Consider the following 24,966-nt stretch of genomic DNA (forward strand, 5'->3'; position numbering starts at 1 on the left):
AACTTTTCAAATCATACAGGTTTGACCAGATGACTTTACTGGACTGGTGTGCTGATTGTTTTACTGACATGCCATGCTGTAAAAAACAGTTGATGTTGAGTATTTACCATAGAAATAGAGTAGGAGTAAAATGGAGAGTCTCCTTCAAATCAATGGCAGGATTGTCCAGTCTGTTCTCATTCCCATACTGACGTGGTGTCCCTCCCCTCGACGTTTGATATCGACCTGTTATGAGAGCAAATCTGCTCCGCTAAACCCACAATATCCTCTCAGGACTGAGGACTGACACAAGAACAGAGATAAGGTCTGAGCGGCGCTCGCTGTGTGTGTGTTTGAGAGAGAGAGAGTGACAGAGAGAGGGGGAGAGAAGGTGGACGTCTATTGCACGCAATGTTTCTGTAAGTTATTAATAATGTACTTGGATCGCCTACCCTTTTTGACCCTCCCACCTGTACCTGTGATCATTTCTAGTAAGCTTACCCGAACGCTGTGGGTCGACCCCGGCGCATCATTACTGCCCACGTAGTTGTTGAATGTGAATTGAAAACACAATTGTATTTACACTTGTGTTCAATGCGGCTCCAATGTGTGTCCCTGACCACCCGCGGAAGTAGTTTGGCTGATCGGTTCACAATCCATGATCTTTTGGGTGCATTTTTAATGCAAGGTGTAAAAGAGTTGCAAACAGTTGCATGCCGACTCTCATTTTGATGTATCTGCTGTGTGACAACCCAACATAACGCATAAGTCGCTGAGTCACTTTCTGTGTCTGTTATAGTCCAAGCCACCTGTTTTTGACAAGTCTCTTGTGTCAATAACAAGCATCCTGTTTCAGCTCGAAAAAGAACAATGCATTATTAAAGAAAGTGAAATCCTGCTCCCTTTAGTAACAAACAAACAAGTCTAATTACAGACAATAGGGAATCCAAAATTATAAATTAGAGTCAAAGTTAGAGAGAGACCTGGCACCCAGGTCATTGACGCCAGAAGAAAAAGAACAACACGTGTAATCTCTCCTGAAAAAACAAAGGCTGGTGCAATGCTGCAATCTGGAACAAAGACGAGTGGTCACACCTGAAGGGCATGCAGAGCACAACGACGATCACACAGATAGGCTTGACAGCAGGGACGAGCAGAGCAGATAACCTATCAGCGTCTTCTAGAGATCGATGGCTGTGACTGAGGATCCAATCCTCACAGCTGCCCACTTGGCCAAGATTCAATCACTACCGCCCATCCTCATTCATCTGCTTATGCCCTCCTGTCCTCCATGCTCCTTTGATCACTGGCTCATTGTTTTTGAGTTGACACGCATGCATATGAAAAGATTGTTTCAAGAATTGCTCTGTAAATAACTTTATCTTCAAATCAGGCTGTGCATGTATGGGAGTAGATAATGACCTAATGAATTAATTAGGGCTAACCATTATTTCCATTAATCTTACAATTTACATCATGGTGTGGTTTAAAAAAAGTATGTTTGTTATGTTATTTAAGTTACGGACATACATTAAAGTAACTCATCAATTTGGCAATTTCGCCGTCGCCATCTTGGATTACGTCCGTCACCATGCTGTTTTTTAGGCAACCAATGAACGGAAGTGACCATATTTGGAGTGAGGAGGAATGACGTTGAGATGCTATACGGCTCTGCTAGCGGCAGCGACCTGTCAATCACACTAAGCCCGCCCTAAAGCATACTCTGCTTTATGGTCTGTTTGACTCTAAATGGACATAATTTACTAAATGAACATCATGCTGTATTGAAGAAGACTTGAAACTAGAGATTGAGATCATAAACTCATGTTTACAATGTTTACTGAGGGAATACATCAGGTGAGAAGTAGAGTTGTTTTCCCATAGACTTCTATACAATCTGACTTCTTTTTGCAACCAGAGGAGTTGCCCCCTGCTGGTCTGTAGAGAGAATGCAAGTTTTAAGACACATAAACATTGGCTTCACTCAGCAGAACTAGAGGTTTGCCGCCTAGTTGTATCTCAACAATTTACACCATGTTAGTTCTGTCACTTTCTATTCCCGATCATGTAAATCAGACTTTTTGCACCTTCTCTGTACATGAAGTCAGTAGGCAGGCCTCTCGCTTCATCCGTTTGTCTAAGCTGGCTGGATCACATCTGAGTGAGCTGGCTTCATCGAAGAGGAGTATTAACAAATTAACAAACACAAAGCCCTTGCAAGGCAGCCAGTCAATCCTAATATTCAACAATGCCTAAATTAAGAAAACCCCCAGTAATTTGCTAATGATATCAATCAATCGACCTGGGTCATTGAAAAGGAAAGAGGTTTTCCCCATCTGCAACTCCAACAAACTCAGATTCGACACAAAGAGACAGAGAGAACAATGAGAGCCAAGTGAATAAATAAATAAACAGGATTACAATTCACAGACTCCCTGAGACCAAAGCTGCTGTGACCTTTGTCGGGTTGGAAAGTAGCCTTGGCTGCGAGTTTCCGCAGTAGACGATGCAACAATACTCGGCCCTGAGGCACAAAAGCAGCTACAGTCTTAAACTTTAATATTCAGCCTTGAACCCTTTATAGTTATTTCTCTCTCCACAGTGAAAATGAAAAGCACTTATCAAAGGCTGTGATAGCAGCATGACGAATTTGAATATGTTCGCAGGGATTTGCATATTGCATTTTTCCCCTCCCAGCCGTATTAAATTTTAGGAGTCTATCCTTTTGCAATATGTCAATCACGGTTAACGCAGACGGCTTTGCTTGAAACCTTCTCACTGCTCAGAGTGTTCTCTCCAAGGGCAAAAGGTTAAAAAGGTGTAAAAGTGAGGATGACGCTGCAGAAATCAACCTCCGCTGATTCAGATCTGACAGCAGGAACCATTTTGCACTCTGGGTGTATTATTTAAGCGCAGCAATACGTTTTGTTCTAGCCGGACAACCAATCCGAAGACCCACTTTGCCCCCCCCCCCCCCCATGTCATGTGTGCATTTGTTTCTAATCTCACTCTCCAGTTTCACTTTGGTGCTTTCATGTGTCGAGCGGCTGAGATTGAAATGAAAACACACTCATGCATGAATAAGTATTTTATACGTGACAGGGGAATGTGTGATGTGTGCATCTGAACAGGCAAGACTGTAAAGAAACACAGTGTTTTTTGTAAAGTCTTTGCCTGTTGCCATACACTTTTGTGTGTGTGTACATGCGACTCACCGTCCATGTCTAGTCTCTGCATGATGATGGCCAGCTCCACCTCACTGGGCATGTAGCCCAGTGAGCGCATGGCCATGCCCAGCTCCTGTTTGGAAATGAACCCGTTTCCGTCACGATCCAGCACCTTAAACGCCTCACGGATCTCTGCCAAGACAAAAAAGAAAAAAGAAAAAGGAAATCCACTCAGCATCTATGAACAATGCGGCTTTAGTGCTTCCAAGTTGCAAGAACACAAACACTTATTCATTTCCATTTACAGGCACCGTGTGTGTGTTTTAGTCTGCCAGACGCACCGCTCTGTTTTTTTGGGACTCCATCCTTTTCTTTGGCAGTGATGCACTTCTCACGACTTTGAATTCATCTTGCGTTAAATGAAGTCAGTTGGAATCCCCCCCCCCCCGCCCTCCCCCCCCACCCTTTTTCATCATCACTCACACAGCTCTCTTTACCTCCCTTCCCCTCTTCTCTCTCTCTTCCCGTCTGACCCAGCTTTGGGCTGCGCATTATGCAGTTGGTCTCGCACCACTGCCTCAGGATAACAAGATCAATGCCACCCCATCGATTCATTTTCTTCACCTCTGCCCGCGTTAGGACCCTTTGGTGAGGTCCTTTATTCCCTTTGCCTTTCGTTTTACTGGTTTGTATTTACAGTATATTTTGAATCAAAGTAGTGCAACATCCAGAGCAACATTCAAAGAGTTAGCAAACTAGAGGGGTGTGCTTTGCTTAGGGGGAGGGCACCTGTGACCATCAGGATATTTTCCTCCGCTCACTAAAAAAAAAAAGGTGATTTTGTGTAGAATATCACTCCCATTGATGCTGCTGTATACAGAACCCTTCCTGCTCTGTGCATCCTTTATACTGTAAACCTCCATTTTCAAATGAGTTACCTGCAGTGGCGTCTCGGGTTTGTCGTTACAAACAACGCTGCACACGTGTGCTGCCGCGGCGACATATTACTTAACTGACTCACTCTCACAGCAGAGATTTAAAAAATGTTTTAAATTAAGGCCTCGCTTGTAGACAGTTGAGTCAGCAGCTGGCTCACTGGATGCCCCGACGTGCGTTCAAGTGGTCAGCGGAATGAGTCGGCAGGCTGCCGTCAGCGTGCTTTTATAAATGCATATTTCATAAAGAGCGCCAACAGACAGGAGAGGGTGTGTGGCAAGACGGGGGGGGGGGGGGGGGGGCGGAGAAAACAGACGGGCATCTGCTGTTGTTAAATAGAGGTGGAATGTCACTTCTCTGAAGAACACTATGACTGCTCGACATGCTTGAGCACACTGTTGAGCACTGAATAATTTGAGACTGGAGAGTGGAGTGGATGGTTTAACTCCATCCTTCCCAGGGAGCCACGGAGGCACAGAGGACATACACTGCATCTCTATGCAAGGGTTGGATCTAACAGCGACTTTAATAAAAATAAGATTAATTTATATCATAACCAAGATTAAAAATGCAATACATTCTCTGACAGTTGCCCAGATTCTGGTGTAGCACACAAAAACACTGCAGACAAAACCACACAATCTTGTTACAAAGGAAAGAAAATATGAACGAATTGCTATTGAGGGAACAAACTAAATTCTGACTGCCTTGAAACAAGAAATTGCCAAACTGAAACCAAAAACTTAAAACTGAAAATAAACCTATCAATCATCTTACTATCTGCTGCACTGCTGCCAATCTGGACCAGACTGCTGGCAAATGATTTGGAACAACAAAACATAACTGGAGCAGTAATTATGAATCAGCTCATAAAAATGGAGAACGGTGCATTCACTGCGCTGAGCGCCTTCAGTAGATAATAAGGGGGTCACAGTCAGCGACCTGCATCAAAACAGGATGTCGCTGCTTCCCCGAAACAGCTGGTCCTGAGCAAATAATGCAAGCGACGTCATTTGTAACAATACAAAACCCTTGTTTGAAGAGGGAATATTTGGAAATGCTAACAAACACAAACAAAAGGCATCCAGATTATTTTCCCCTGCATGAAAAGGAGCATCTCACGCATAAATCTGTGACTCAGGTTCTTGTTGTCCTTCCTGTGTCGGGAGTGTGTTGGAACAGAACAACAACATGGAGACTGGGGTAACATGTCCAAATGACTCAGTCCATTTCATGCACGATGTGTCCATCCATCATGACTCGTGACACATTGGGGAATATTGACCTCCTTTCCAACTCAAAGTTTGACATTTGGAACAGAAATATTTCTACCGGAAGGACAGAAGTTACAAAAAAAGTCAGAGTGAACTCTGAACTTTGATGGACCAGAATCCTGAAGTGGCAGAGTTTATTTAAATTTGTATGCAAATTCTGCCTTGCAGTGTAAAATGTAAATGTTTATAAGGGTGTTTGTGTTTATTGCGAGCGTGTCCGCGCCTATGTACGCTTCAATGACAGGTGCCTGTTTACTTGCATTATGTAATCCCCCCACGGTCACATTCTTCTCGACCTTTGGGATGAAGCAGCGTGGACAGAGATGCAGCTCGAACTTGTGCTCGAACTTTGACTTGGTAAAATCAAGGCTGAAGAATTTTATGCCTGGTTTCCTACACTGCACTGTTTTACTCTATATCCTACCTGTCTTATTCTATTTTAGCTTGTTTTTATTTTATATTCTCTTGGCACTTAAGTGATTCAAATGTTTGTAATTGTATTTACACAAATGGTTTCTTTTGCACTCTGTCATTTGTCTTTCGACACGTTGGAATGCCTTGTTGCTGAAATGTGTTATAGAAATCAACTTGCCTGGCCTGAGACAACAGTTAAACCCTTCACAAACGCAGGGCAAAGAAAAAAAAAATCAACCTTGTTATAAAAAATATAGGCTATTCATGACATAAACAACAGTTCGATAAAAAACTTTATTAATGTGCAAAACGGCCCTTTTTGAGTAAAATCTTTAATACAAAAAGAAAAGAAAACATGTTCACATGGTAGCTGCTCAATTTTCTGAGGTGAACCTAATTTTACCAAATAGTGTATCTCTGTGTGTGGAATCACAAGATGACTGAATACATTTACAGTACACATTTTGGTTTGGGAATTTTGGGGATGCATGTACACACAGAATTGCTGTGATATTTAGTTTATTTTGATCTCTGATTAGTACCGTGTCAAATCTGAAAACAAGTTTGTTCCATACTTGGCTCCTTGATACCAGAATTATCAGTGACTTTAGGTGTTGTAGCGCCTCAGTGGGACTGAGGAGAGGGCAAACACACTCAGCACCCTGGACAGCTCCCCCAACTGATGCTAAGACTGTTGGAAGTTAGTGTGATGCCCGTCAGTGTGCTGCACGCAGTGAGGTGAGGCCGAGCCCCTCGGCCACTCTGCTAAGTTTGAATATGAATCTACATGGCGCCCAGCAAAAAAAACTGCAGAGTGGGAACTGGTGCTTATGTACCCACGGAGCTGGAAACAAGCTGCCTAATGCTGGTCCCGGTCAGCCTGCCTCTCTCCCTGCTCCCTCAAGGAAAGCTCAGCTCTGGTGGGCTGAGCAGACACAAACCAGCTCCCCGCAGGCTTACCGCTGTCTGGTCCAGCTCAGCATGCTGAGTGAAAGAAGACCCTTAAGTGCCGACAAGGAAGGATTTCTTCCACTGCGCTTTCACTAAACCTTTAATAAAATAACATATTTCAGTTTTTGCTGTAAAGCCTCCATGTCTCCGGGATTTCTTTATCGTGAAGTCTGCCTGAAATTCATTCTCTGTGGATACAGATACAGCTCAACACGTGGTGCAGTGTCTGTTACTACTTGATCCTAACTACTGCAGTTAGACCCAGACCGGCGCTCTCGCTATACCCAGTATGCTGTATGGAGTGTATACAGTGTTCCGTCTGGAAATTGAACAAAAATGTTCGGATACCAGAATTGTAAATGCCTCCGATACGGCCTAAAATGTTGGATCGGGTATCAGCGAGTGTGTGCGCCGATCCGATATCCCGTTGTCATATCATTTATCAGCTCATTTATGTTGTACAGGAACAACAGCAAAAGGTGTCACGCACTACCAGGTCCGTACATCCTGCACAACAGCGATGAGAAAGTAACAAGATGTAACTCATTAGCTACTTTTATCATCAGCTCCAGAAAAAAAAGAAAAAAAACACTACAGAAATCAATGCTGGAACCTTCTAACAAGTGAGCCACATGCACAGAACCGATCGGGCAGGTGCTGGCGCAGAGTGTAACGTTAGCCAGAGCTGGCTACTCACCACCTACAAAGCCCTAAACAACCTGGCCCCTCCCTACCTCTCAGACCTCCTCCCCCTTCACGCCCCAACACGTTGCCTCAGGTCCGCCGGTGCAAACACTCTGAAGAACCATCAGGACCAAGCGCCGGACCTGGGGCGACAGGGCCTTCTCAGCTGCTGCACCCCCCCTCTGGAACGCCCTCCCCATCCACATCCGTGAGGCTCCCTCCCTATCATCATTCAAACAAGCCCTCAAAACCCACCTCTTCAAACCCGCCTTCACCTGCTAACCCCTGCATCCTACCCTCCACCACATGACTCATTCCACACAGCTTCTCCAGTTTTCTTTTTTTTACAAAAATGTTTTGCTTGTTTTGTTTTGTCTTGTTTTGTTTTGTTTGTTTTGTTTGTCTCTGCCCTTTGTAAAGCGTCTTTGGGTACTTAGAAAAGCGCTATATAAAATGAAAGTATTATTATTATTATTATAAAATGTCAGCAATTTGGAAATATTTTACACTGTACTGTACACTCCACTAAACAAGGCTTTAGTTTTGAGGGGTGGCACTAGTGTTGTCAATTTCCAGCCAGGCTGTAAAACAATGATAGCAATCATATCACATCCATACGAGCATTTAGGAGCATATAGATGTTATACTATATATAGATTTTTTGTTGTTGTTCGTTTTTAACTCACTAGTATCGGCTCGGTACTCTGTATCGGAAATAATGGAACTTTGAAACATCTCAAATTTTGTGCACATTTAGTTATAACCTCTGTTCATCATTGTACTGCTTATTATGTAAAAAGGAACATTTTAATGTCTTTATCAAAAGCTATTTACAGACGAGGACTTCAAGTTGAGATAGTGGTCAATTTATAAAAACTTCACATCCCCTAAATTGTTGTAGCTTATTAAACCTGGCACGACTAAGTATTTGCACAAACAGCTCAGTTTTATTTTTCAGGACACAAGTCTGGCATATGATCAGAGTTTTCCCTGCAAGAGTCTAAGAACAGACCAGAGAGCACACAGAGAGGAAAGATGACTGCATTCAGTTAGTAGAGGACTATTCTCCTGCCTGAATCATACTGTAACAAAAAACTGTCTTTTACATTAACAATTGAGCCGCAATAAATGATGTACGCATCTGCTCTCAGACGGCACAAAGGATGCACTCGTGTCATGAAGCGAGGGAAGTGCGTCTCTGGAACAGACTTACAAAAGGAGCTGTGTGTCATGGCATCAACAATGCGATGAATAATTGACAGCGACGACAAAGTCTTTGAAATTTAGGTTCATTGCTTTTAGAGCTAATGAAGAAAAAATAGATTACTAACTGCCATTTGGGTGCAAATGATCAAACTAAATCTACAAAGCCAGCTCCTTAGGTTGGGCTTTTGACGGAATCACATGTCAGAGGCTCGGCTCTGCAGCCAGGCTTGGCAGAAAGTGTGATCACAAATATTGACTGAAAGATCGAGGAAACATGTTCTTTAATTCTGTTCCGAAGAACAAATTACCAACTTTAAATGCTGATCATACATAGCGCATACAACTCTCCTTCCTGCTGCGATGACACCGTCGACTTTATGGGAACCGAAAACACGTGAAGGTGATGCAAAGGATTTGTTCAAATTAAATTAGCTCAAATTACAAAAGTGGCCCCTATTTGCTCAGCAGTTGCTGGACAATAACTGTGTGAATGAATCTTAAGGCGTTATCCACACTGTTGTTCTCTTTATAAATCCCTACAGGCAACAGCCGCTTCTCCGTAGAGGCAAGACATTTACCAAAACACACCAGCTGACTGATTCCACACCCTCAGCAGTGTGACAGCTCGCCCTGCTGCTGCAAGCTTTTGAAATGGACCTGGACAAATACTGTAAATTGCCTCTTTAAATATTGCGAGGCAGAAGTGTTGAATGTGCAGAATGCGGACGCTGTATAAGCAGCAGCGGGGAGAAGGAGCGCCGGTAGGAGACGCGCAGTACAGGAGATTCTAATGACTCTCGAAAGACAAGACCAGTAGGAACGTTTTTAATGGTGATGAAAGAATATATGTCCACATTGTCTGCCCGTCTCTTTTGATTTAAAATGGAAACTGGAAATTGCTTGGTTTTTTTTCTCGTTGTCCATAGGTTTTCAAAAGCAGTGCAAATATCTGTGTATGATGGGATACATGAGGATGTCAGTCCACCAGGCATAAAAAAAACCTTGGCGAAAGGACAACGGGAGCCTTAGAAACGTAAAAAATATTACTTTTCTTGATCTAATTTGATGAAGTTTCCAGTTTGGGTGCTACAACTGCCATGCTTTGTGGGACTCAAACAGGAAGCGTGGACTCATGACATGATGTTTACACTTTGCATCAGTTACTAGCAATCTGCTTGCACTGGAGCCGATTCAAATCTGATTATCGTGAGCGAAAGATCTTTTGTTATTTTTCTCTGTGAAACATTTATCCCCAATGGACATCACTGTGATCCCAGCAGAATGTGGGTGTCTGGCATTTTTTGCTCTACGGACCGAGTGATTTATGACACTGAGAAAAAGGGTTGCAATATTTCACGGGTGCCTCTGTGACAAGCACTCCAAGAGCCGTTAGAGGCGTGAATGGCTCATTTCTCCCACTCTGATAACTAGACAGAGTCTAAACATCTGTTGACCTTCTAACTGGGAGCCCACTGTGACACCACCACCGCTCATCCAACAGCTAAGTGTATAGTGAATAGTGTATACTGATGCAGTAATTAGTGTTTGTCATCTTCACCACGTTTAGTTGCCCTCATGAGGGCCATAAGCTGTTTCTTTCTCGCCAGACATTAAACACGCTGAAACGGGAATGAAAAATTGACACGCTGCAAATATCTCCATGCATATTAAAGCTCCACCCTGACAGAGTATCTGGCTATTAACGTGCGCTCTGTAGCCAAATTTCCAGGCGGCATGCTTAATGTCGCATCAATGGATAAGTATTTCAGAGGTCCGGGGGAGTCTAGTTTGTTTGCTTGCTTGCTGCCGATGAGGCTGCCACTGCTGCAGACTGTAATTGATCAGTTTTTGTGTTCTACCAGGCCAGGTGATTACTCTGAGACAGGCTGGAAAACAAAGGGTTCATTACAAACAGCCTCAGCAACGGCACAGATTGTCAAGTTCAGAGACAGAAGCCAGCGGTCCACGAATGCTCCCGGTGAGATAACCTACATGGAGAATAATGCATTACTGTGCTTTGTTGGCTCAGATGAGGAGGACACTGCTAGTTTCATAGCACTGTGTTGTCTCTCAGAGAGTTATTGCCAGTAAAAACCCACTGGGGCGACTCGGCTCAGCACCTGTCCCTTTAAGACAAAACCTGAGTGCGTGCGGCCCTCCGGTACACCACATCATTTGTGGATCTGTTAAGAAACAGGAAACAAAGCTCAGTGTGGGTTTGGGATTCTGCAAGCGTGTACAGGCTTGTTTCCCAAAATAGTATACGCAGTAACTCCCACTGTGTGACCGTCTGATCCGCCTTAAAATCACATGACAGGCTGTGCCTCTCCTCCTGTTCATTACAACCAGTGTGGTCAACGACAGAAATCCTCAACGTCTTTGTTGCTTTTCTGTTGAAGCCGATGTTGTCGTTTAACTTTTGGTCACTGTTCCCCTCGGTTCTGGTTCTACATCCGCCTCAAGCCGGCACGAAGCGTAACTAAACATGAGGCTGCAGTGGGTTTATAATCATTTATATGCAGCACTACACTGCCGGTGCAAGTCTTTTAGTTTAAGTGTGTCGTCTTTCCAGCACTATAGAGCTGACTGTTACTTTAATTTACTGTTGCAAATACAAATTATTTTTTCCCCCCAGGCAAAGATGCTGTGTTTAGTTTAGGGGTGTTGTGATATACCAGTACTAAAAAAGGAAAGATTGATGTTATTAAAACACATATGATGATGTATAACTAATCTAGTACCCCTTAAATCATTTTATATATTCAGTTATAGACTCTCTCTCCACCAACCAAAAATTGTATTTTGAGTGCAATTCATTTGACAAAAGCAGACCAAACGCATAATAAACTCAACTGAAGATTAACTTTAACTGATAGCATTTTCCCCAAAAAAATTTCTATAGATATTGCAATAGAATTATTGCAAATTATTTTTCACCCTGATAACCGTGTAGTGACAATCTGATATTTTGACAGCCCTGATTTAGATTATGAGTTTTAACTGAAATGCTTCTCAATTAATTCATCATCTTAAAATTCACCAAGTCAGTTTTTTAGGTTACATTAACGAGATACAGCAGATGTTAAAATCTATCATCTGGTCATCTTCATTTGAAGTTAAATGTTGCCAATACGGGGGTTTGAACGGCAGGCAGCAGCACCCAAATCTCTTTAAATGGACATTAAGCATAAGGCAGGACAGCAGCCAGACAGTTTATTGAGACGCCTTACCATCAAGCTCCTCCACGGTGATGCTGGCCAGCACGTCGCTGTCGCTGTCCGACAGCGAGCGGCTCAGGTAGTTTCCCTTGTAGAGCAGGCCTGCCGTCACATGGTGGAACGGCATCTTCTCCCTGAGAGGCAACAGAAGGAAACATTTAGTTAAGGAAAGGGAAGCGCCGAAAAAATTAGTCTCTTGGGTGTTTTTTTTTTTGGAGGATTAATTCAGAACACAAAACACTAATTAGAAACTCCACACATTACACATGTTTCAAAAAGCGGGTTATCAGTGAGGTGAAAGAATTGACCTGCAAGGGGCATAAATCCTCTTTTCAACCAAACTTAAAATTTTGTTAAAAACACAACCATGTCTCCTACAAAATAATGCTCCCATCAGGTGGCAACCTCTGGTTCTGCAGAGTGTAGTCGGTGGGGAAATGTCTTAAAACCTGCATTCTCTCTACTGACCAGCAGGGGGCGACTCCTCTGACTGCAAAAAAAGGCAGATTGTATAGAAGTCTATGAGAAAATGACTCTACCTTTCACCTGATGTATTCCCTCAGGAAACATTATAAACATGAGTTTATGGTCTCAATCTCTAGTTTCAAGTCTTCTTCAATACAGGATGATGTTCATTTAGTAAATTATGATCCATTTAGAGTCAAACAGACCATAAAGAGGAGTATGCTTTAGGGCGGGCTTACTGTGAATGTCGTTGCCGCTACCAGAGTTCGTCGGTTGAAAAAATAAAACATGGCGATGGCCATTATTCAAGATGCTGACGGCCAAAATTGTCGAACTTGAGGCTTCATAACGGCAGTCCACAAACCGATGGGTGACGTCACAATGACTGCGTCCAATTCTTATATACAGTCTGTGGTTCCCATACAGCTAAACTGCATTCTCGATTTCAAATAAGATGCAATTTCCCCCGGATTAGATTTAATTATGATTAAGATTAAAAGATATTAAGACGCTTGGCTTAAAATAAGTCAACACTGATTAGAAACATATTAGCGATACCTCAAAAACAAACGGAATCCGGGAGAAAATACATTTCCCTCGAGACATAATTGACAGTGCAGTTTCGTTGTATGGGAATGTATTTTTTTTGGGAGACCAAGCTGACATAAAAATGTGAACCCATAATCAGCAACGGGGAGCTGGTTTGTCCATTTGTGATATTGCTGGAGCAACATCCAAGGGGGACAGCATGAACGAGATCCGTAAATGAGGCAGAACTCATTCGCTAAATGGAAAGTCGCACAGTGAGGGAGACTTGTATAACTAGGGGTAACTGTTGTGGCGAATGCGCGTGTGCGTGCGAGAGGGCACACAAATGTGTGTACTGTATGTGTGAATGTGACGGAGGCAATTAATTATTCAATAAATGGAAACCCAAGGGCATGGGGGGGAAATAAGAGCACATAGAGCAGAGAGATTCGGGCGACTGCTTCCTTCTCTAATTGGATTTGGTCTCGATGAGCACTTTGAGGAGATGCTTCTGAGACAGAACGAGGGGTTCAAAAACGAGCCAAGACATTACGCCAACAGAGCCGTGCAGAACACTGAACTGCTTCTGAAGCTTCTCAGTGTGTTTGTCATTTATCATTGATCTCAACATCATATTTCTGCAGAGTCAAGTCAGCCTCACAACCACAAAAGCTTTGCTGACACAAACATCTGAAAGTGAAACACGCTCTTTCATAAAACTAGAGGACAAGTTCTTTGGCATTTCTGCAGCATCCGCAGTAGCAAACTGAAGTTTTAGTTATAGTTATCCAAATTACCAAAAAGTGCTCTATTGAGGTGAATGAGTCTAATTCTTCAACTGGTAACGTTGCTAGTTTCCACCTACCCATCTCTTTTAAAAACAATTATATATTCACCACACATTTGCCAGGAGAATCATCGCTGAACTACACTTACTGTTCTGTAATAAGGCATACTCAAAGTAAAGGGTTTATAAGTTGTATCCTATGTTTTATTAAAGTTATTGATGCTTTATCAGTAAAAGCCATTTCTGAGTTGGCTAATAGCAAATGCAAACACATTAAGGCCTTTAAAATAGGACAGTTTAGCCACTTGCACATTTGTTACATTTATTTTAAGCTACGGGAGGTCAGTTTAGAAACTTTTTTGTTTTATTTCATGAAATTCTCTATACATCCCGACAGCAATTGATGAATCAAATGCTCTGACAAAAAAATGGAATCCAGTATCTGTGGCAGGTTGTCAATGAAGTGACTGGATGTGCTTCCTGTCTGTCTACCTACATGCACACTCTCTACCCGTGCACTTATTACGAGTCACACAAGCTGCTAGCTTGACAGCTGTGACTACTAACGATAGCCGTGTTTGTTGTTTACGTTTACTACGATAATTCATTTTGGCGGTGTGGTTTCGGAGGGAGGCCTGGAGGGACGGGCTGTCAGTATTACAATTCACATTTTGTGACTTTTGGAGCTAGTGGGGCTCACATACACTGTATGTAACAAGTGGATGTGGTCGCCGTGTCGTCACCCATTATTTTGAATCCTCAAGTTTGGCATTTTTGCCGCCAACAGTGTCAATTACAAAGTAGTCACACCTTAAAGCGTACTCTGCTTTAAGGTCTATTTTACTCTAAATGGGACCATAACTTACTAAATTAAACATCATGTTGTATTGAAGAAGACTTGAAAGTAGCCACTGAGACCATAAACTCATGTTTACAATGTTTACCGAGGTATTAAATCAGGTGAGAATTAGAGTCATTTTCTCATAGACTTACAATCAAACTTCTTTTTACAACCAGAGGAGTCGTCCCCTGATTGCAGAGAATGCAGGTTAAGGCACTTCAGCATTAGCTTCTCTTTTCAAACCCGTTGGCTACACTGGGGTGTTTTTTTTCCCCATTGGATACTTTCAAAATCTAGTTTATTCTTGCCGTTTTTCTCCAATGTTGCCGTCCCAAGTCTTAGTCTTCTCTTATAAACATGAGTATGTCATTATTAATAACCCATCGGGACGTATTACAGAATAACATAAAAAGTCAGAGCAAGTAATGCTGGAGGATACACACCAGCAAAGGATTTCTTTTCACAACCTGGCAACCTAGATTTTGTTCATTTCAGGCTTATTGTTGATACATAAAGAATTGATAAATGATTATGAATAAAACCAAACTGATATGAAGAGACAAGACACTTCAGAGGACTTCTAAAAACCTTTTGGACCCTAGACCCATTTTTAGGCCCTCAGCTCGAAAATAGCATACCCATATATGTAGCGTTGCAACTGTAAGGGCTATTTTAATACTTTTGGTAGTAAAATAACCCTAACACTTGTGAGATGTGTTGATATGTGTAAATATCAGTATATATGTTACTGGTTAAGAGTAAATTAAGATGGCACACAGCACAAATTGAAAGTTTTCTAATTTTCGACTGGAAAAAAAAGCAATTTCAGGATATTTCTTTATTAGAAATCATGTAGATACATGCTTTCAAGCTCTCCCAGATCATAGAACTATATGTTGAGGGTCTCTAAACAAATTTTTACTTTGATAAAGTGAAGCTTTATCTAGTACATCTTGATCTAGTACGGAGAGGTCAAACGAGGTCAACCAAAATGTAATTTTGTTCCAGCTGTTTCATTGTAATTGTATATACTATATAATTATATATTTCACTTCTTTTATCACTAATAGTGTTCACTCTATCCATATGCAGCAGTTTGGCATCATTTTGAGAGCCTGGATCCTCTCTGAGACTGTTAATGTTTGTCATCCATGGGATTTTATCGTCTGAATTCTATTTATTTGTCTTCCAGGGCCTTACAGCCTGTGTGAAGGGCCGATTTGGCCCAATGAACGTTCCATAGACGCGTCACAGCCTGCTCTGTTGAAACAACCCAACGTGACTTTGATTGACAGAATCCGTTAGCCAATCAGAATATAAAAACTACCCGAGTGTCAAATTTCTCAAATCCGATTTGCTGAGACGTATAACCCTGCCCCTTCCGCTAGCAGGCACACGAGGCACACGACGGCAGCGCCAGCTTTGAATTCACACAGAGGGGCGTCCGCTGCGCAGTTGGACAGTAAACATGAACAGATTCATTTTTTTTTTGCTGCAGAACATCTCAAAGTAAGGAGCTGGTTTATTATGTGATCGATTATGCGGATTATGATGATGGCTTTGTTTTGTAAGTAAAACTGCGAGGCTGTGTCGTAGTGGAATGTGAAAAAATGGCTGCGACCGTCTGGTCGCTAGCGATCTCCGGAGCTAACGGGTGTTAACATTGAATTAATTTTTCAAAACGTTATTGGCATAAATGTGGCGAGTGGGACTGCCTAGGGGGCGCTATATTGATTGTGTTACTTAGTATTATACGTAGCTTTGTCATATGTTGTGTTTGGAGTTTGTACAAACAGCTGAGATGACTTTGTAGCGCAGGAGCTGCAGTTTGAGCAGGTATGCGGCATCATATTCGTTACTGATGAGTGCACATTATGAGTGGATTCATTTTTGGATGCATGTGTTGCCCCCACTGGTGAGGGCGCTCAGGTCAGGAAAATAATGTTGGCCTGTTCTGTTCAATAATTGATCAAATAAAGCTCCATTTTTTGTTTTTGAATCCATTAGCTCCTTTTCAGCAGTGTGTCCAGCACCTATAAATGCTCATGTTTCACTTTTTGGAGCTGCCAGCCATCAGTTTCCTCACAAATTGAAAACTGGCCCCTGGATCTTTCTTGTTTGTCAGTTTAATAAGCATGCATATCAAGACGTCTGCAACGACGCCTTAAGCTTTCTTTCTCAACTAGCTTTCCTCACACATATTCTAAGGATTTCTCATTTCCTAATTCATCAATTATTCAGTCATCTCTCAGTTGTCATTATGAATATTACAATCATCCCTCTTCTCCGTTCATTCCATATTATCGTTTCCAGCCAACCCATAAGCTGTCAGCTGTTTGACACAGTCGCATTTGCATTGCTGCGGCCAACATGAGGAAATATTGATCAGAGCGATTTGCCATGCAGGGGACAGAATTTACATGCATTTCATTACATTCTTCAGGAGCAGAGTTGGATAACTCAAGCGTGGCGAGGAAAAACCTCAGGGGGCTAAATTAGAGGCAGTAATGTCATGCAGCTCAAACCTTTGCCCTTTTAACAATGCCAAAAGTCAGCTGTGTGTTTTGTGTGCTTTGTTCTTTGAGCATGGAGGGCAACTGCAGCCTCCATTGTGAGTTTTCTCATGTTTCTGACCCTTTGGCCGAGCATTCTTAAGTAATCTACTTATCCACCTAAAAGCCTGCACTAACCCGCGCCGAGCAGACGACGGACATGCGTTTCGGCAACAAGGACCGGAAAAATGTTCAATGACGCAGACTTGAGTCAGAGATGTACTGTCGGAAGTTTGGAGGCTGGAAAGAGCAAAAGTATTTTCAGTACTTTAAGTAATACGTGAAACAATTAACTGAATGAATCGACGCATTTGCAAACCAATTATTTGAGTAGATGAGAAAACAATCCCAACACCAGGTCCATTTAGTAACTGTTCTGTTGTAAATGAACCTTGACATTGTTTCATCATCTGACGTTTCTATGATCAAGAATGAACCATACATAAAGTTATTTGTTGTCATATTGTTTGCTGCTGCAGCTTCCTCCACATGTTATATTTGTTGCTTTAAAAGGGCAAATGTGCTGTTTGTCAACCTTATTTCTACCTATCCGAGTTAGGGATATAGTGTGAGAAACACCTGCAGTTGTTGCAGATGTTTTCTGTGCCCCTTGTGCCAAGCTGCATCCCATGCAGCCATTTGATGTGACAGTGATGTAGCTGGATACAAGAAAGAACTCCAGGCTGCTATTTCAGCTTGGATTTCTCTGGGTAGCCAGGTGAGAATGTGCCCTCGATGCTGCTCAAAAACAAAGTCCACGTTCTTCTTGCTTGCATTGCAAACTGAGAAAATGCCATCCCAAAATATGAGCGCAGATCATTTTATGGGCAAGGATGCAGCAGGGAGGAAAGCGGGGACCCTCCACAACCTGAGCTGCAGAGGGCAAACACTGACTGGTGGTGCCTTTGCTCAAGTTGCCCTCTGATGCCAAAGGAAACTTGTCAGCATGGGCAGTTTTAGTTGGATGCCGATGCCAATTAACCTCCAGAGAGCTTGCAAGTGTGTGTGTGTGTGTGTGTGTTGAAAGTGCATGAAAAATGCATGAAGGCTTTACTCCTCACTTGGACAGAAGTGTGCTGAAAACCCTCTTCAGTATCCAGAACATAAACTGGTAAATACAACCAAGACCAACAGGACAGATAGGGCAGATGACCATTGAGTGTGCTTTTATCACCTAATGTTATTGTAAGCTATTTTGCTTACAATAACATTGTAAGACTTGTCGCGGTCTTGGTTCACGATAGTTCAAACTACAGAGCTTCTGAACTCGCTGGCAATGCATCCTGGTACATGTAGGCACTGCTGGCACAGCTCCGCGAGCAGGAGAACTCCACTTTTTCAGTCAATATGGCATGGATTGTGGAACTTATTGCTTTAAATTGACTACATTTACCATCAGAACTAATGAAATCCACATGAAAAAAGGTAGTAAATGTTTCCTTTAACTATGATTTAATGTTCATGTACGTTTATTTAGCGGGATTAGCTCTCCGAGAGGACTCTTTGAGAACCTTTTCTGCATTTTCTTCTGAGTCTATGCAACAGAAACACCATGTGAATCACTTGTCACAACACCAATTACATGTATTGACATATTGGCTCTCAAATAACTCTAAAATAGCGATTGCACCACGCAGTGGGAAACCGGACACCACTAGAAAACAAACAAAAACACTTGATTGTATTGATCAAGGCTTCAGGTTCATCATAGAGCAACCACGTCAATTAGGAAGCAATCTCCACAGACTCAATCGAGACCACATCTATTTTTTTCCTCATCAAATTGCTATTCCCCGCACACTGTGATACATCAGCTCAACAGAGAAAGAGTTGAGTATTGTGGGGTTTAATAGATTGACTGGCTGATAAAAATGAGCCATAGCAATGACTTGGAGATAAAATCACTATTCGGTAGCTCCATATTTTACTGTGCAAGAAGCAGTTATTTTATTGTTCAATTAGTTCTTTATTCTGTAAAATATAAACTGCTCAGTTTCCCAGAATCCTAACTGAGGTCTTTAAAGTGCTTGTTTTGTCCGACAAAAGTCAAAGACCCAATTTACAATGAAACCAAACCAAGTAGCCAGTCTTCACATCCGAGAGCCCATTTGCTAATCAATTAATCAACTAATTGTTTCAGTTTTACTCATCTTTATGGTAAAGAAGTGATTGGTGAGAAAATGCAATATATACAGTTGTTTGAAGGAGATGTTTAACCATCAGTATGAAAAAGAGGAACTATGACCCGTTTAACCTCTTAACACTAGCTCTAAGCAGCTTATAATAAAGAATTACAACCAATATATAGGTCCGGATATTGGTATTTATACAAGTCCAACTCACCACACATGGTTATTGATGGCTGCTCTAGCTGTGGTTAGACCTGGGGCATTTAACCACAGGGACAACTTCAAGTTCGGCGCTTTCTTGTGCTCCAAATTTAAACCTAAACATGTTCCCAGATGATAATCACCCTGTCACACCAGTCCATTTCTTAGAGCTGAGTTACTAGAAGAGACGGTTGAGTTTGACTGCTAAAGCAAACAGTTTTATTTTATTTCTAGTCATTGTTGCTATAAATAATCATATATATATATATATATATATATATATATATATATATATATATATATATATATTTATATACACACATACATACACCCACCAATTTTTTTCCTCTACCTGTGTACATAACTGTCCCATCTTTTCTTTACCCTCATGCATAGTTGTCCAATAAATGTGATTCTGATTTTCAAGGCCTCAAGAGTGTTAGAAAATGGTACATTTAATAAAAAACATTGAGAGCATATATAATCTTGCTTTCTTTTTAATGTGTATTTCCAGTCACCCGCAATAAAACCAGTGGAAGGTAGCCGGTCGGCAGAATAAACTATTACTGCATCATTATAGTCCTTTTAAGTCTTTCCAGGACCGTTAAGGCTGGGTCGTGGCAAAACTGAACCCAATTACAGCAGACACATAAATAAAAACCACCTCCACTACAGGTGCATGTATGCCTTTACAGGGAGAGCACTGCTTGTACGGTCATCTCAAGGATAAGACAAAAATGACACGACTGATCAAAACACTTTGACCTTGGAGGAAGAAGGCGGTAAGCCGCAATTATGCTATTGCCATTAAAGTGCCGCATGTCCTCAAAGAGCTGGCGGGAAGACAGGATGAACTCATTTCTCTTTGTGTCCAGCAAGAAGACATCACAGATTAGTGTCATAGAACATAGAAGTGTGGTTAAAGGGCAGCTTTGGTAATTTTCAACCCATTTGCCCATGTTTCTGTGCCTAAATGACTATAAAGAGGTGCAACTATTTCTGGAAAGGGCTACAACGCAATACTTTCTGGGGAATTTGGCACCGTCAATTTACATCCACTAATAGTGCTTGTTTTTGCCGCCGACCGGCAGCAAAAACAGCAGACACGTGTACTGGCCGGGCAGAGTTTGTTATGTTAGGGTACAGATAGCGTAGCTCAGTGTTATCGCAAAGATTTTCAATGTCATATTTAGAAGATTTCTACAATGCGTCTTTGAATTCCATGGCGGCCCGTATTTACTTGAGCCAGGGAATACGGATGAAGAGCTCCAACGATGACGAGAGAAAAAGAGGGGCAACCGGCAGAGGAAGAATTCTATGATCTTTTATTTCTGTCCTCAAGTACTTTTAGGGGCATAAATGCTTCAAAACATTAACCACATGGCATTGAGCCACACGGTTGTGCAAGCGTGATATGAGGGCAATATAAAAAACGCATTTATGAAACTTTTCTCTGTTCAGAAGCGTCGATATTCGACGTATTCAATGGTTTGTCCTTTTGAATAAAAAGCAACATGATTTTGTCCAACTAGATACTGTGTAGCCTGACAGTTAAACAGACTATTTGTACACATTGATCGTCTCTGTATTGATACTTTTTAAAAAGAATTGCATGTCCTCAGTGCTGCGAGTGTCAAAACTCCCTCTATATATATATATATATATATATATATATATATATATATATATATATATATATATATATATATATATATATAAAAAATGCCTGATCAGTCCACGACCACACCAGATTACGACACCACCAGTTCTGAGTCTTGGCTATTGCAGAGTGCACAACCTGATGAAAAAGAGCACAGCTTGATTCAAAGCCCCCTGCATGACAAAGAAGCCAGATGGCAATTTCTCACAACAGACCAACAGCCAGTAAGCAACAGGGCCGATACTGAGGAGGACACAAGCAGAACGCCGTGTACCCACAGCAAACTCTCCGGCCACAAAATCAACATTGTGAAGAGGACCCTGGGGTCTTCAAATGCATGTTGAGAAAAGACACCAGTCCTGGTTTAAATACACCAAGTTATTCGCAGGTTGTAATTCCCCTTTGAAGGTACACCGACGAATTGGCATTCCCTGCTAATCTGGTGCACCACATGGTCTACCACACAGAACCCTCTTAGAAGTTGCATTGGAAACTGCTGTACATGGCAGGTGATTGGATGAACCATATGTCAAAGTCTTGCAGAAGCCAATCAGGAAAAGAGTGAAAACATATTCTCTATCAAGAAGAGTAATCAGTGCCGTTCTTTGCTATTTTTTCCCCAATTAAGAAATACTCTCCAGTTCTGATTCTCCTGCCATTTCACGATATCGTGACACACCGTTGAACTATAAAACCATTTTTGCTTTAAAGGGTAAAACCACACTGAACACCTTTTGCAAATTCCTGCGGTGACATCACAAATTGAATTAATATGTGGCCATATTAGCAGAATACGTGAAAAAGTTTCCACCCAAAGAGAGAAATGCAGCAGCAAATTCCCACAGTGGTTTTCCCAGTTTTCCCATTTTCCATCACTGCGAGAGAACAAAACAACTTTTCTTAAAAACACAAAAGCCAAGTTCTGTAGAATCCACGAACTTGAGCTCAAGTCAGAATTGAGGTATTCTGCTCACACTGACGTTTCCATTGTAGTGAGGCAGCTTGGTGCCGTCTGATGACTCCGTCCACCTGCATGAATCTGTGTAAACACAGGGAGCCTTTGACAATGCTGAACGCTGCTGCAGAGATGCTGAATACCATCAAGGTAAAAACAAACAAAGCAGATGGATTAATTACCAACTGCTTTCGACCACCCGACCGTATCTGTTCCTATGTGCTGCGTACAATGAAGCCAAGTTAAGAAATGAAACAAATGCGCCCCAAAATCTGTTCCTGCATGTTAATAAAAAGGTGAAAAACATCAGTATGGATTATTAAGACATGCCTGAACCTTCCGTGAGAGCAATTTATGGTTGAATTACTTCCCAGTGCTGTAAACTGTGCAGCAGAGGCACACAGGGTGCTTGAAAACACAGCCAAGTGAGTGCAATGGCATTTCATTAACCCATCATCACACGCTCTCCAAATCTGAGGAAAAAAAGAAGACGGGGGAGTCCCACAGAAGTGCCACCTCTCTGCACACATCACCAGCTGCCGCCTGCAGCAACAGACTCTTTCTCTCCGTTCTTCTTCCCAATGCTCATTCTTACCCACACTGGTGGCTGTACTCAGCAGGATCCTGCAGTACAACAGGCTCCCTCGCCGGACTCTCCATCACGTCCGCCGTCCCGTCCCTCAGGTACGGGTTGCCCGGCAAGTCTCCGTTTACCTCTGAGTGTGTCCCCGGCGACGGTGGCGGCACGCCCGTGGGATCCACCGCCCGAGGATCGGGCTCTGTGACCTCCTCCTCCATCAGACTCTCAGATGCAGCAGTGCCTCCGGCAGCAGCAGCGGCGGCAGGCTGTCTGTCCACAAACCACTGAGCCCGGCTGCCTCCACAGTTTGGGCTTGTCCCAGAGCAGCGGCATCGGTTCCCAGAAAACCCGTTGTTAATATTTGAGCACCGAGAGCAGCAGGTACAACAGCTCCTCTCATGCTCCACTCCTTGGCTCCTCACTCACTCGCTCCCTCCCTCTCTCTCTCTCTCTTTGCTCTCTCACTCACTCTCCAGTGCAATCATTTCTCCACATGGGGAGACAGAGTGGAGGGCTCATTAGCAAGTCCCAATGACAGACCCAGCCGCCTGCAGCTGTGCTGCAAAACACACAGAGGCTGGAGAGAGCTACAGGCAGAGAGTCTGAGACAGACTGAGAGAGAGAGAGAGACAGGGTATAGACAGACAGACAAATAAGGAATGACAGGCCAACGGGAGCCCACAAGAGAGAAAAAAAGACAGAGAGAAAGTACGAAGACAAGAATGACAGATAAAGGGGAAAAGAAACAGGAGAGGCTGCTGGTGACGCAGCCTTCACATCCCAGAGGAGTATGCGCGCAGAGCGCTCCACAGGTCAACACTGGGAGACTGTGACGGCACATCAGACAAGTGACACGTCTCCGGGCGAGCACGCGGTGCGCAACAGCGTGCGCCACCGTGTGGTGCAAGCGTTGCGCAACGAGAGGATGAGGATTAGGATAGTTGTGCGGGGGCTGCCGGCATCCCGGCGGGGGGTCCACAGTGAGAGCTCGGCTGAAGCCCTTACCGGCTCCAGCGCTACACATCGATCACCAACGCGCGCGCGCACACACACACACACACACACACACACACACACACACACACACACACACACACACACACACACACACACACACACACACACACACACACACACACACACACACACACACACTTCCTGTGAGCTGCTCGTCATCAGTGTGACATGCAACAGCTAACACGCGTTTTCTAAATAAAAGTCGTTATGCTCCGATCTCGTGTTGTTTTATGAGTGAGTGCTTTCAGTTTGAAGATAAATAGACAAGCTTATATTTGTCTCTGCAAACAGCACGTCGCGTGCTGGAGATGAGGGTCAGGCCTATCTTGAGACCTGTATCTCGCTCAGGTCAGCGGTCTATAATTCTTTGTTTTTAACTTAATAAAACACGGATCAGTCGATTTAGCTGCTGCACTCCTTAAGGAATCTCGCTTCGCAAAAAGCTAAATATGAATCAAGGCTATTTCTCCTCACACATTCTCCACATAATCCACCATATGCCTTAGAAAATAATTAAAACTATACAGCAGATAACAATGCAGACTCTTGGACAGCCACGGGTCATGACCGATCCAAACAACAGGTGCGTGTGTTGGGAAAAGGGGGGGGGGGGGGGGGGGGGGGACTTGCATGTCTAAATATGGACATTACAAATGAATAAAAAATCAACAGGCTGTAATAATGAGCCTATTCATTTCCCATTGAAGGTCTATTTTTGTTCTCATTCCCCCAACTTACCTCTGAGGGTGTTAAGTGTCTGAAGGTGTTTAATCAAATCCGTTGATCGATGCGAGCAGCTGCATCCAGTTTAGGGACTAGAGGTGGACTCCTCAATCAGCCTCGTTGATGGTTGCTCGTTGTGTAATTAGGGAATTATTCCTTTATTTTTTTAAACGCAGCGCGCATATCTCTTCCCATCGTAAACCGATGAAAAGGCTTTCCTTTTTCGTAATGTATGAAATCCAGCTGCTGATCACCGCGCATTCAATCGAGTTGCACTTTTCACCAAACTCTCATTTTTTTTTTGTATCTCTGATCCCACGTCGTATCCGGTTACATTCACGGGCAATGCATTCTAGTCATTAAAAAAACAAACAACAGCCTTCCAGTGCACAGGTCCGACGCCTCAAAGTATAAAATCCATGGACTTGAGATCCGCACGCACGTGTGCCGAGCGTCGGTATGATTGATGAGAGCAGACCGGTTGGCCAAAAGAGACGCTCCGACCCAAATCAATACGCAATCAAGCAGCAGAGCAGCGATTGGCTGCATTCACTCTTCTTTTTTTCTCCTTAATATGTCTATTGTGTCTTTTTTTAACCGTGAAAACGACCTGTACCGTTTAGAAACAATAATAGGGAGAATTTCTTCCACGGTGTTATTTCTCAGCTCTAAATTTAAAAAAAGTGAACCTGTATCCAG

At 42.8% G+C, this 24,966-nt stretch overlaps 1 protein-coding gene across 2 annotated transcripts in view; it reads right to left on the reverse strand.

The window, feature by feature from the left end:
- Positions 1-24,704, reverse strand: part of caln1 (calneuron 1) — a 69,663-nt gene extending 44,959 nt beyond the window's left edge. Inside the window, exons 1-3 of one of the 2 annotated variants that reach the window (XM_068713292.1) lie at positions 24,283-24,704; positions 11,842-11,963; positions 3,195-3,338 (exon numbers count right to left, since the gene is read on the reverse strand). In XM_068713292.1, the coding sequence (XP_068569393.1) occupies positions 3,195-3,338; positions 11,842-11,956 (259 nt within the window). In that variant the 5' untranslated portion in view covers positions 11,957-11,963; positions 24,283-24,704. Of the gene's footprint in view, positions 1-3,194; positions 3,339-11,841; positions 11,964-22,542; positions 23,085-24,282 lie in introns of those variants that run through there. The other variant, XM_068713282.1, reaches the window with a different exon arrangement.
- Between the last annotated feature and the right edge of the window lie 262 nt (positions 24,705-24,966).

The sequence above is a fragment of the Cebidichthys violaceus genome, unplaced genomic scaffold (genome assembly GCF_023349555.1).
Source record: "Cebidichthys violaceus isolate CVI_PGR_0920_01 unplaced genomic scaffold, fCebVio1.0.p SCAF_1, whole genome shotgun sequence".
In the NCBI taxonomy this organism is placed as follows: Eukaryota; Metazoa; Chordata; class Actinopteri; order Perciformes; family Stichaeidae; genus Cebidichthys; species Cebidichthys violaceus.